Source organism: Pediculus humanus, genomic scaffold, assembly GCF_000006295.1.
Source record: "Pediculus humanus corporis 1103172107529 genomic scaffold, whole genome shotgun sequence".
Lineage (NCBI taxonomy): Eukaryota > Metazoa > Arthropoda > Insecta > Psocodea > Pediculidae > Pediculus > Pediculus humanus.
In genome coordinates, this window is record NW_002987145.1 from 7668 (window position 1) to 21366 (window position 13699).

The 13699-nt window shown below is 28.7% G+C and overlaps 1 protein-coding gene across 1 annotated transcript in view; it reads right to left on the reverse strand.

Annotated features, from left to right (window-relative positions):
- Nucleotides 1–7101: 7101 nt before the first annotated feature.
- Phum_PHUM180430 (multiple pdz domain protein, putative) overlaps nt 7102–13699 on the reverse strand; it is a gene marked incomplete at both ends in the record, with an annotated part of 6885 nt that continues 287 nt past the window's right edge. The window contains 10 exons of the mRNA XM_002425146.1: nt 7102–7109; nt 7407–7497; nt 7900–8136; nt 8221–8346; nt 8416–8625; nt 8723–10421; nt 11309–11422; nt 11744–11945; nt 12034–12185; nt 13286–13506. Coding sequence (XP_002425191.1) covers nt 7102–7109; nt 7407–7497; nt 7900–8136; nt 8221–8346; nt 8416–8625; nt 8723–10421; nt 11309–11422; nt 11744–11945; nt 12034–12185; nt 13286–13506 — 3060 coding nt within the window. The remainder of the gene's footprint in view (nt 7110–7406; nt 7498–7899; nt 8137–8220; nt 8347–8415; nt 8626–8722; nt 10422–11308; nt 11423–11743; nt 11946–12033; nt 12186–13285; nt 13507–13699) is intronic.

Sequence of the window (13699 nt, forward strand, 5' to 3'; positions counted from 1 at the left end):
ATTTACTTGAAAATCTCTTATTAAGACTTGAAAAATTTTTAAATCCGTATCGAGTTGTTAATAATAATAATAATAAAAGTTTTTACTGCTACTGCCACGTTATCGAATGAGAGAGAGAGAGTAAACAATAAAATAATTTGAACGAATTAAAAATAAAACAAGGAATAAGAAAAAAAAAAAAGATTTTGTTTCCTTTCCAGCACGGGAATACTAAATTTTTCTTCAGGAATCGATTAAACGTAAATAAAAAATTATTTTTTTATACATTAATTATTATTATTATTATTATTATTTTTATAATAAACTCGTTATCAATTATCGAAAACAAAAATTATTTTATGAATATAAATATATATATATATTTAAAATTTCATTAATTTTAAATTAACATCCGGTTTCCGGTTTGAGAAAAAAAAAATCTTTTTCGATTTTTCATCTCTCTTTTCCTCTCTACCATTCCCTTCTCTCTCTCTCTCTCAAACTCTCGCAACTGATAAGAAAAAAAGAATAAAGTGATGGTCCTAAGGTGATAAAAACTTGATTAAATTAATAAAAATTTATTCTTCACATGACCGTAAACGTTTTTAAATTCCTTATTATAACATTGATCACGTGCCAAAAATTTTTTTTGCATTATTATCATTATTATTATTATTATTAACAAAAGGCGACAAACAGTAAAACAAACAGTGCCGTAGTAGGTAATGTATTTATCATTTTTTTTCTTATTTTTAATTAATAACGAGGACGGAAATAAGACGGAGAGAGAGAGGAAATAAAAGAAAAAAATGAAAAATTACGTAATGAAAAAAAAATAATAATAATAGTAATAAGAAAGAAAAAATGATGATGATGATAATAATGATTTGGGTTTTCCATTTCTGGAAAAGTAAATTATCATAAAAAAATAATTTTTTTTTTGCAAATATATATATATGTGTGTATACATACAAAACATTTCATTAGTAAAAAAAAAAATTTATGAGAAGGAATGGCGGTGGTTGCGGTGGTGGTGGTGGTAAGGGAGAAAAAAAAATTTTCAAAAATATTAATAATATAAGAGAGAGAGAGAGAGAGAGAGAGAGAGAGATGGTAAACGTAATTTGAATTTAATTCAAGTGAAAAATTAATCAGCATCAATCTTCAACATACGGGGAAAAAAAAAAAAAATTTTAAATCAAAAGACGAGATTTAGCAAAAAAAAAAAAAAGTGAGGTTGGCAGAAATGAAATTTTAAGATTTTCCATTTTTTTCTTTTGGTAAAAAGGAAACAAAGGAAAATAATAAACGTTTTTCCTCCTTTTGGCATTTTACGGTGGTGAAGGGAAATTTGTATAAATTTTAAAGTCGCGTCAAAATGTTTTAAATGTCTCACGGCAACGTATAGTTAGTATCACAATCATCATATTAAATTTACAAAAAATTTTGTTTTTAATAATTTACGGAAGTTAAAAAACAACCAAACAAACGACAACACCAAATAACTACAAACAACAACCAAAACAATCGACTGACTTCATCTTCTTCATAATAATTTTCTTCTTACACTATTTTTTCCCCATTTTCTTTCATTAAATAAAAAAAAAAATCGATAAATTTTTTCTTTCTTTTCCTATCGTTTAATAATAATAAGAAAATAATTTTTTACTCCCCACCCTTTTCCCTTCCCTCTCCTTCTCTCCCTCCTCCCCTTTTTCTTTCGACGACGAAAAATCGATTAATAAATAAAAAATTGAAAAAAAAAAAACATTTTAATAATTTCGATTAATTAATTTGTTATTAAACAAACGACAATCGTGTCAAAATATTAATAACATTCGTCACGATATTAATAATAATAATAACAATAATAATAATAATAATAATAATAATAATAATAATAATAATAATAATAATAATAACGTATAAAAAATCCAACCTTAAAATTCGTATATACACTCTAATAATTATCGATTAATAAATTAAAATTTTGTTTTTTTTTTTTACAACGACGATAACGTAAGCACGACGAGTTTATTTATTTAAATAATAATAATAATAATAATAATGATAATAATAATAATAAAATCTCACTCGCAGGATATATTTTTTTTAATGTATCAAGTTGGAATATATTCACAGCCACAAATTAAAATAAATCACGTTTGAAAACGAAAATATCTCGAACACTGAACACTCGCACGCAATAAAACCTCACTATTATTATTATTATTTTTATTATTATTATTATTATTATTACTATTACGCGTATATTTTATAATACTATAACAACACCGAAAATATTAAAATTAAATTTTAAAAAAAAATTCACTACGACTTGTAAAAAACGACAATATATAACGATAAAAAAACAAAAAAAAAATTTTTTTTAATAATAATAATAATAATTTTAACTAAATAAATAAATAAAAACGATGATGATGATAATGATAACGAAGAGTACAGGAAGAAAATGATAGCGAAAAAAAAAAAAAAAAAAAAGAAATACTTTCGTTAAAAAAAAAAACCAAGCAGGTGACGACGACGACGACTACGGCGACGACGACGACGACAATTGCTTGGCCCTGCACTCAACACTGCAATCCCGACAAACGAGCCGAGGCAGTCATCGACAAACAATTCATAAACTTGGATACTGGAGCGCCAGTATCGGCGGACTCGAACTTTACCTCTTCAATTTTATTTTATTCTCTCCTTCGATCGCGTTTGGGTTAATGTTGCATAGGCGCGTTTATTTTTTTTACAATCCGTACGTCGCACTCCATCGCACGCACCCACTCACGCACGCACTCACGCATTCACGCACGTAGATTTTATATATGTAAATAAATTAAAACGATATAAAAACCAAAAAATTTTCTCTAGTGAGTAAAAACTTTTTTTCTTTTAATTTTCAATTAGTAAATTAGTAGTAAGGATTTGAAATAAGGTCGGTCGTTCTATTACAAAAAAAGAAAAGAAAAGATTTCAAGGGTAAAAGGTCAAAAGGTCAAAATATATAATTTTTAATATATCCTTTTTCTTCTCTCTTTTTTTTCCCTCCCTTCATTTAAATGTCGACGTAAAAAAAAAAAAAACGTAATTCAAATTCTATTATATTTGTTACTTTATTAATCATCATTATCATCATCATCATCATTATTATTATTATTATTATAAACGCGATTGAAAATAATAACGTCCAAAATTTTATTTCAAACAATAAAGAAAATTTTTTATAATTTTTTATTTAAAAAAAAAAAAAAAAGATAAAAGAAAAAATAATCAGTCAATCAATCAATCAATCAATCATTCATAAAATCAAATAATTTTTCTTTTCTTTTAAATTAACAATTCGTCGATCGTTTCCCATTTCCGCTTCCCCTTTCTTCCCTACCCCCCGTGAACAAAAAAAAAAAGAAAAGAAATTTAGATAATCAACATCATTTTTTATAATTATTAATAAATTTTTTATTACGTCACAATTAAATAATAACTAAAGCCAACGTGACGAATCATAGAGAAAATAAACGGAAAAACATCGGATATAAAGTAAAAAGCAGGAAAATCGAAGAATAAATTTTCCCTTCATTTTCATTATTATTATTACTATTATTAATGAATACAAACAATTAAACGATTTTCATAATGATTAATAATAATAATAATAATAATAATAATAATAATAATAAGGAAAATTTTATCATAGAGAAAATAAACGCTTGACAGTTTTTTTCTTTTTATCGGTTTTTGAAATGGTTAAAAACCGTCGGTTTTTTTTTACTTTAAATATTTTTTTTTTACTTTTGAGGGGTGGAAAGAGGGGGGAAAGGAGGTCAAAGGTTTTGAAAGGAGGTAGGGGGAAAAACAATATTACGTCACAGTTTAATCATTTTTATAGTCGAAAAATTAATAATATCAATAAATTGTTTTTCGTTTCTTTTCTTTTTTTTATTATCTTGCACTTCCCTCAACTCCTTCTTCTTTTGCCTCTTTCTAACATTGTTTGTCTCTCACTCTCTCTCTCTCTCTCTCTCATTTCTCACATTCGTTAAAGGTTCAAAAAATAAAACAAAAAAATATTATTTTCATTTTTTTTGCGGTTAGAAAAGTTTTAAAATTTATAAAAGAAAAGTTTTTAATCCGAAAAGAAAGAAAAAAAAATTTTTTTTTGTTATAATTAAAATGAAAAAAATATAACAAAAGTATTATTATTATTATTAACAACAACAACAAACAACAACAAACCATTTTTTTGCGGTTTTCCTTTTTTAAATGAAAATAAAAACGAAATTTTGATGGCCGACGATGACGGTTACGTTAATAATAATAAATTAAAATAAGAATAAAGAACTGGAAAAGGGTTCTGGAGTCGTGATAATGATTATTTCCGGTTCCTGGATAAAAGAAAAAAAAATCACGTGGAACATACGTCATTAAAAAAAAATTTTTAAATTAATAATAGTCACGCGATTTATTTATTTAATCCCTATTATTATCATTTCGTAAAAAACCGAAAAAACATAAAAAAATTACAATCTAACATTATTTTTCTCATATCAAACCACTTCATTTTATATTTTTTCTGTCACTTTTTCTTAAAAAAATCTAACCGGGTAATTATAATAAGGATGATGATGATGATGAGAGTATCGGATGAAAGAAAATTTACGAACGGGCGCACGCAAAAAAGAAAAACAAATACGGGTACGCAAAAGTTGAAAGGAATGGGGAGGGGTGAGGGGTTGTAGAAAAAGGGTTGAAGAGAAAAGTTGAAGGAAGTATAAAAATTTTCCGAGAAAATCTTTTTTTTTGGAAAAAACCTTTTAGCAAATGTTAAATTTTAATTTAACTTCCTCCGGGTTGAAACCGGTAAGGAAAATTAATATTAATAATAATAATAATAATAATAATAATAATAATAATAATAATGAAATTTTGATTAATTTTTAATTAAAATTTTATCAAATTAAATATGGACGATGAAATTAAAAAATGGCGCGAAAATTTTTTATTATATTTAACGGTGTTGCCGTGTTTTTTTTTTTTTTCTTGAAAAAAATTTGTTTGTTAAAAAAGAAGAAAAAACAAACGAACAATCGGACAGACAAACAAACTTGAGAAATACCTTCTTTTAAATGTTTTTAAAAAAAAAAAAAAGAAAAGTTTTTTAAGAAATTTTCTTAACAACTAAAAGTTTTTATTCTTTTTTATTATAAGTAAATTACGTAAGTAGATTAAAAAAAAAAGGAAAAACTTTCTTTTAAAATTTTCTTTTTTTTTTTTTTCTTCTTTTTTTAAAAATGAAATTATAAAAAAACAAACGCAAACGATAAAATTTATAGATGTTATTCAATAAATAAAAAAATAGAAAGAAAAAGAAAGAAAGAAAGCAAAAATTTTAACAACAGCAAAACAAAAAAAAAAAAAAAAAATAGAAAAAAAAACCTTTCTTCGATTCTTTTTTTAAATTTAATTTTAAAATACAACAAAAGCAAATACCTTATAAAAAAAAATTTCTCGACAAATTATATCGTCTGCTAGTATCCTCAAAAACTTCTACTACTACTACTACTACTACTATTATTATTATTATTATTATTATTATTTTCATTTAATTTGATTAAAAAAAAAAAATTTCCCGCGTCAAATTCACGTGTGAATTTTTTTTCCTTTTTTTCATTTTTTTTTTACCTTTTCACCTTTTAACCTTTCCCCTCTTTTTACCCCTCAACCTTTTCCCCTCCCCCGATTCTTCCATTTTCTTTTATTTCAAACTCTTTAAGTTCATATCCCTGAGGCGGGCGTGACCCCTCCCTCGTACGACGAGGGAGGGGTCACGCATTAGACAAAATGTGACGAGAAAAGTTTTAATAATACTGATTTTTTTAAAAATATTATTTCCGTCTTCTGCTTTTAACTTAATCATCATCATTATCTCGTTATGTAATTTTTTTTTTTCATATTAATTAATAAAAATTATTTAATTATTACTTTCGTCCGGCTTGATGACCGCCTTTTTCGACACACCAAAAAAAATTAATTAAATTAATCGAAATTATTTTTTTTAAATAATTAATACTCTCATTCAAAATGGCCTAAAAAAAACACGACTACGACGATTTTATACGTTATGACGTAATTCCCATTGTTAAAAATTTCACAAAAAAAATTCGTTATGACGTCATCAAAACAAAATAAAAAGTTTTTGTTGTTTTTGTTGTTATTGTTGTTGAGAGTGAGGTGCGCGAAAAATCCGAAAAGATTTTAACAAAAATTAAAAAACCGAACGTGTAAAACATTTTTAGATTTTAGTTATAAATAAATAAACAATAATAATAATAATAATAATGATAATGATAATAATAGAACAAAGAAAAACTCATGTGGGCCGTTTTATTTTAACTAAATCCATTTAATTCAGGTTGAATGAAAATATTATATACACTCCGATGATTTTTCTCCATCTTCTTTGTAATTAAACCTTTTTTAAATACAAAAACAACAACAACAAAAAGAAAATTTTATACAAAATGGCGGCTCGTATAAATTATTTAAAAAAAAAAAATTAACAAGCAATCGAAAAAAAAAATAATAAAAAAACAAAAGCAAAACTACTTGCCAAGCAAAAAAACCAAATACCAAATCAAAAAACAAAAAAAAAAAAACAAAAAAATTAAAAATCAACGACAGCAGCAGCAGCAACAACAGCAACAGCAAAAAAAAATTAGGCAGTAATTAAAAGAAGAGAGAAAAAAAATTTTTATTTATATTAATAAATAAACAAAAAAATTATTATTATTATTATTTTTTAACAAAAAAAAAAAAAAAAAACAAACAAAAAATTAATTTTTGTTTTTTCATTCTCCCACACTCTCTTCCTTTTTTTTCCAGAAATTTCTGAAAAATTTCGATTTTTCCAGCCGCGAACGATTCCTACGTATGATTTGAGCATTTTTCTTTTCTTAACATAACAAAATATCTAAACTAAAATTTTAAAACCGACCGAACGCGCCATAACGGCCATTTTTTTTTCTTACTTTCGAACTCTAAACAAACGCAACTAACAAACGTAAAACTAACGCAACTTTTCGTTCTAATCAATTTCTTAAAATTTAACTTTTAACTACCTAAAACTAAAAATATTTATATCTAACTAACTAACATCTATTTCCGGTTTAAAACTCATCGTTTACTATACGATAAAAAAGAAACTAAAACGTTTTTTTTAATTAAAATTACACGTTACGAATATAATAATTAAAAACAAAAAAAGAGAGAGAGAAAGAGAAAGAAAAAATTGAGCAACAAACAAACAAACAAAAAAAAAAAAAAATTACGCACACGTGCGCACGCACGCACGCAACATAAAAATGCCAAATTATTATTATTAGTAATTTTTTTTTTTTTTTTTTACGTAAACTTACTCGAAGTATATCCGAATTCGTCGGGCTCTTCCGGATCATTTTCTTTTTCCGCTTTTGTTCTTTTTACGTTTCCGGCACTTTTTTTATTTATCTGAAATTTGAATTTTTTTAATGAGTTAAAACCGTTCAGAAAAAAATTTGAGACGTTCGAACGTCTAACAAACGGAGGGGGTGGAGTTTGTGTGTCTCGGGTAGGTACCTCCATTCCTTTGGGTGTTATCGTGTTTCCTCCTACGTCATCGAATTCTTCTTCTTCTTCTTCGTCTTCTTCGTTGTCATCTTCATCAACACTTTTTTCAGTCTCTTTTTTTTCTTCATTTTCTTTGTCATCAACATCATCAATGCTCTTATCCTCGTGATCATCGTCATCATCTTTATCATCGACTCCACCATCGCTTATGTCGGCCGATTTCATTTCTTCTCTTTCATCATCATCATCACCATCCTCGTGTTTCGTATCATCTTCTTCTACGCTTTTCTCTTCGAAATGTACTTTCGTCGTTTGTTCTGATTTCGTGTCTTTTTCACTTTCCGAATCCATCGATAACGATTGTTTTCTTTCTTGTACCAATTGTTTTTCGAAATCTGGTAAACCTTCCTGTATGACGATCGGTTCAGGAGTGCAAATCGTAACTACTGGAGTCGTCGGACGACATCGTTCGATTTCAATATCATTGATAGACGCTGGAGCGGAACTAATCGAAGCGATATCCGAATCTCCTTCGACATTCTACGAAAAAAAAAGAACTCGGAAAATTCTTATTCGTTTCCAGTAAGGAATTTCAAAAGATTTTTTTTCGATTTGACGACTCACCCATTGAATCAATGACTGGACAAGAAATTTAACTTTATTTCCGGCACCTCTTATGACTTCAACGGCTTTCTCGTGATTGGCACTTCTTAAATCGATCGAATCAACTTCCAATATTCTATCTCCAGTCTGGAAAATTTTTCTATTTTAGTTTTAAATTGTACAAAAAAATTTTTTACGAGTGTTTGGCGTACCAACCTTTAATTCTCCATTTATACCAGCTGGACTATTCGGAAGTACGTTTTTAATAAATATTCCTAAAATAGCCGAACTACTATCTGGGCCCGCATTATACAAATCAACCTTCCCGCCAACGATGCTGATTCCTAGGCTGCAATTGGGTTCCCTAACGACTTCCACGTGCCTCTCGGGTCCCCAATGTTTTGCCAACAAAATATTTGCGGATACCTGAAATACAAAAAAAAAAGAAATTTTTTTTTTTTTGTTAACGGAAACGGAAACGTGAAAGCAGACTATAAATAAACGTAATAAGAATTCAAAATACCTCCTTGTCCATTTTATTAGAATTTTTTGTACTTTGTAATAAATCTGGAGAATCACCTCTCGGAGAATAAAATGGAGAAGTTCCTCCACTTTTAAATTCTTCGCCGGAAGAATAAAAACTTTCCGTGTTGGCTATTTCTTGATTGACCGTCAATTCGGGACTTGCAAAATTACTACCCAAATCCCAAGAGTGAACGGTTATTTCCGCACTGTGATAATGCGAAGTTCTTTTAGAATCGTCCGAGAGAACGTCTAAACACGTATCCAAATGTCCCGAAGGAGAAACGCATGTGCAAATCCGTTCGGGACTGGCATCGTCGTAAATTCCGTCGCAAGTGCACTCGAAACTTGGCAACCGAGTTTGTATTATTTTCCTCTTTGTTTTTAAATCATTCGATAGATTTGACGAACCTTCTCGATCTACGTCACCACCCTCGACGTCATCATCACCGACGTCACCATTGTTTAAATTTTTTTTATTTTTTTCTTTTTCGTCATCATCGTCATCGTCACGATTTTTATTGTCATCATCGTAATTTTCTTTTACGTCAAAACTTTGCGTATCACTTTTTATTACTTTTTCGTCTTTCTCCGAAAATTTTTCCTCTAATGTTTTATTACGTTTTATTTCTTCCTTATTTCCACGACTCTCCGCACCGTCCGACGTCGATTTTTCTTTTTCCACGTGATGACAAATTTTTATTTTTTTATTATCGTCTTTCTCATCGAAATCCTTCGATTTTTTTCCATCGATCGTTCTCTCGACTTTTTCGCAAGTCAGTTCATCGGCACTTTCTTCACTCACTTCGACTATTTCGACCCTTACTTCGATTTCTTTTTGTATTTCGTCTTCGTAACCCTGTATGAAACTATCGCGATCCCCGATGGTTCCGCTCGCTTTTTCCAAATGATAAATCTCTTTTTCGTCTTTTACCGGAGATAATTTTCTTTGAGTTCTACCGTCCAATGAAACTTCGACGGCCGGCAAACTTTTACCGCTAATAAGTTTTTTATTAACCTTTTTACCGTTTAGATAATCAACATTAATCGTATCGTTGTTTAATTTCATTTCACTTTCACCCTTATTATTATCATCATCTTTTTTCTTGCTCGAACTTACGGAAGCCGTAGTCGTAGTCGTAGTCGTCGTCGTCGTTATCGTCGACGTCGCAATTCCTCCTTTTTTATCTTTGACTTTCCCCGACGATTCCGATGATTGAAATTTATCCTTTCTGCTCAATTCAATTCCGACGAGAACTTTATTTCCTTTTCGACTTTGAACACTGTATAAACCGTCCACGACGCAAACGGACAGGGGTCCCTGTTTGGCATCCGTTCTATCGACGGATTTAGTCTGTGATAATTTCTTGTAATTTTTATTATTCACAACAAAGTCTTTGATTGATTCGCGATTGTAAGGCGTTTCGACGCAAGGCAACGAGTCTCTTTTAAATGACGATACGTCGTCATCATCATTCGACACGTTGCCTTTTTTTTCTTTCGTAAAGGCTTCCCCGGAACTCGAATATATACTTAAACTCTTGAGCAATTCGTTGTTTTCTTCTTTGAACGACTCGCAATCACTCCGAACTCCGAGTTTTTTCTCTGGCGTACCAAAAATTTTATCCTCGGCACTCCGTATTTCTTTTTCTCTTTCTTCGGATGATTCGAGACTGCTGTCGGACGGTATGTAAGGAGACCTGAAGTTAAAAATTTTTCGTGCACGAATTAAAAAAAAAAAAAAAAAAAAAAAAAAAACATACAACATATAACAATACATATTGAAAATATATTATATTCACGGCGAACATATAAAAAAAAATCATTTAAAAACCGGAAATCGATTAACGAACTCGTTTTTTTCTCTTCTCTATGACTTTTTCTTCTTCGATGCGGATTCTTCGGTTTCCGGGTGAATAAATTCATCATCAAATAACACAAACAATAATTTTTTTACGTGCAAATTAAATAAAAAAAATTTTTTTTCTTTTTTTTTTTTTGTTTAAAATTCTTACCGGTAAAAACGTGGAAATATCCTGGAATTCGGATTGCAAATGATAAAATAGAAAAGTGTAAACAAAAAAAAAACAAAAAACAAATAAATGATGATAATAATAATATCTAAGAAACCAAAAAAAATTGCAAGTACTTTAAATATAGAATCAATTTAAGTGCAAAAGCAAATTTGAATCTAATAAAATGATGATAATAATAATAAAATAGTTTTGCAACTACTTTTTTTTGTTTAAACAACCCTTGATAAGTGTGGTAAGAAAAAAAAAATTTTTAAGTAAATAAAATTAATAAATAAACTAATTAATAATTTTCGTAATTTTTTTTTGCTTTTACGTCAGAGAAATCATAGAGTAATTCAACTAAATAGAATAAGTTTTAAAGCAAACGTGAATTTTAAAAAAAAGTGCAATTAGATAAGAGCAAAATATGGTGATAACAACAATAATAAAAGAAACAATTTTTCTTTTTTGATTTTTTTTTTTCCGGAAATAAATTTTCAATTGAAAAATTTTTTATGACTTCGTGTTTTATTACTATTAATATTATTATTATTATTATTATTATTTTTTACCTTGGAGACGTGTGACGAAGTGCAGCTACGGGAGAAGATCTAACAGACGAATGAGAATCTTGTCTTATCGATTTCCTGTAAGCAGCAGCCGCTTCTTCGGGTATGTAGGTAACACTGTCACATATAAACACATTTTATTATCATCATCATCATTTTTTTTATATGACGTCACGCACAAACTGACAACAAGAGAAATGCGAAAAAAGAAATTTTTATGTCAAAAGTTTTAGTTTAAAAAAAAAAAATCGACTCGAATTTGACAAATTTTCTCATTTGGCGACAAAATCGTACTGAACTGCCTTCTTCTTTTTCTCTCTCTCTTTCTAATTGGATTGAATAAATTTTTTAAGGTTTCTCAACAGTGTCAATTGACTGTGGGGCTTCAATACTCGATAACGTTTTTTAAAGAAAAGAAAAGAAAAAAATGGAAAATACCTAATATCAGTCGAAAGAAGTTGTGCTCTTCGTAATATGGCACGCGCTTGAGAATTGGTAACTTTTCTTAATGTTTCGTGATTTACGGACACGAGGTAATCACCCGGATGTATGTGACCATCACGTGCGACTGCTCCTCCGGGTACAACCAAAACAACCAACATTCCGTTAACTCCTCTGTCTACGGAATCCACGCTTATACCTGAAAAAAAGTTTTTTTTTTCATTAATTTTAACCATTGATTGTTCGGTCACGATGATTCACGTTTGATTATTCTTAATTTGTCGTACCTAAAGGTTCCGTTCCTTTGTGAACTCTTATTTCGACTTCGATCGATGGTGGTAAATGTATGACGTCAGACGCCCAACCCGTTTGATATTCATCCTCGTCCAAATCATCGTCTGTGGTGTCTCCTAACGATGACGTCCTACGATCTCCAGACCTGAATAAGAAACAAAAAAAAAAACATACACATTAAACTGCATACTGATTATTCACTGAATGTTTGCCCTAAGTTACAAGAGTGATAAGTGTGTAAAACGCGCGTAACAAAATAAATAAAAACGCGCGTGGGTTCCCCCCGTAAAACCTGCGACTTATACATCTCTTTACTTAATTATACTGCATTTTTTCTCTTAAAATTGCAAATAAAAACGTGCGCGTAATTATTACACGCGTGAAACGCGCGCGTTTTCATTCAATTGTACATTTTCCAGAATTATTCGGTTCGAATAATAAATGCAAAATTATTTTATTTTCCCGCAAACACAAAAACGGTAAAATTATAACTTTTCTTTCGTTTTAATTTTTTTTTTTTTTTATTAAATTTGCGGCAACGAAAAGAGAAGGTAGGGGGGAGGAGAGAAAGAGAGAGAGATGTAATTTAACATTATGGGAAAAAGAAAACAAAAAATAAAAAGTAAAATCTCCTCCGGCGAAATCTTCAAAGTTAAGAAGAAAATTTCAAAAGAAGATTTATATGTATATAAATATCGAACAAAATTTAAGAAAAAGGAAAACTTAAAATTTCGGTTAAGTAAAAAAAAAAAAAAATTTTCTTTTTTTTTTTTAATCGGGAAAATTTAAATAAAGAAGTTCAAAGTAAATTTTCACAAGTCGAAATTAAAACCATTTTTAAATACTTTGAGCTCTTCATTAACCTAACAACAAAGGATTTTAAAACGTCCCCCCGCCTCGCTTCGTCCCCCAAAAAACAAAAATAAAAAAATAAACAACGTCATTAAGAAAAGTAAAAGTTTTTTCCACATCGGTTAAAAATTCTTGTTTAATTTATTTCGATTGTTGATTGTAAGAAAAAAACTTTCGGAAAATTCAAACAAAAATTTTTCAATTCTTATCGATAACTTTTGATAAAAGAGAGAAAAATGACAATTTCCGTTTTTGAAGCAACAAAAAAAAAACGCAATTTTTTTTTTTATTCTAATAATATTTTCCCTCTTCGTGTTTCGTTCGTACTTCCGGTCATTAATCAATCAATCGATCGATCGATCGATCTATCGATAAAATTTAAATATGACTCACTTGTCGTTAGCAACTGGAACCATTAATTGTAATAAATCCGCGCTTAAATCCTCATCCGTACTTTTTTCCAATTCGCCATCCGTGCTCAATTGTTTTTCTAATATTTCGATATTTCCATCTTCGCCACCTTCGACGACATTTTCTTCTTTATCTCCTTCTCCTTCTTTCATTTCTTTTTTTCTTTTTTTTTCATTTTTTATTTTTTTTTCTTTTTCTACAGGCTGTAACAAAAAAATAAAAAAATAAAAAGAGACAAACCCCAATAAATTTTTATTAAATTTTTCTGTTTTTTCCTTCGTCGAACTAATTCAAAGAGAAAAAATTTATTTATTTATTTTTTTCTTTAATCGAAAAACTAAAGTAAATTAATAACTTAATTTTAAATCGATAAAATCTTACGAAACAACAACAAAA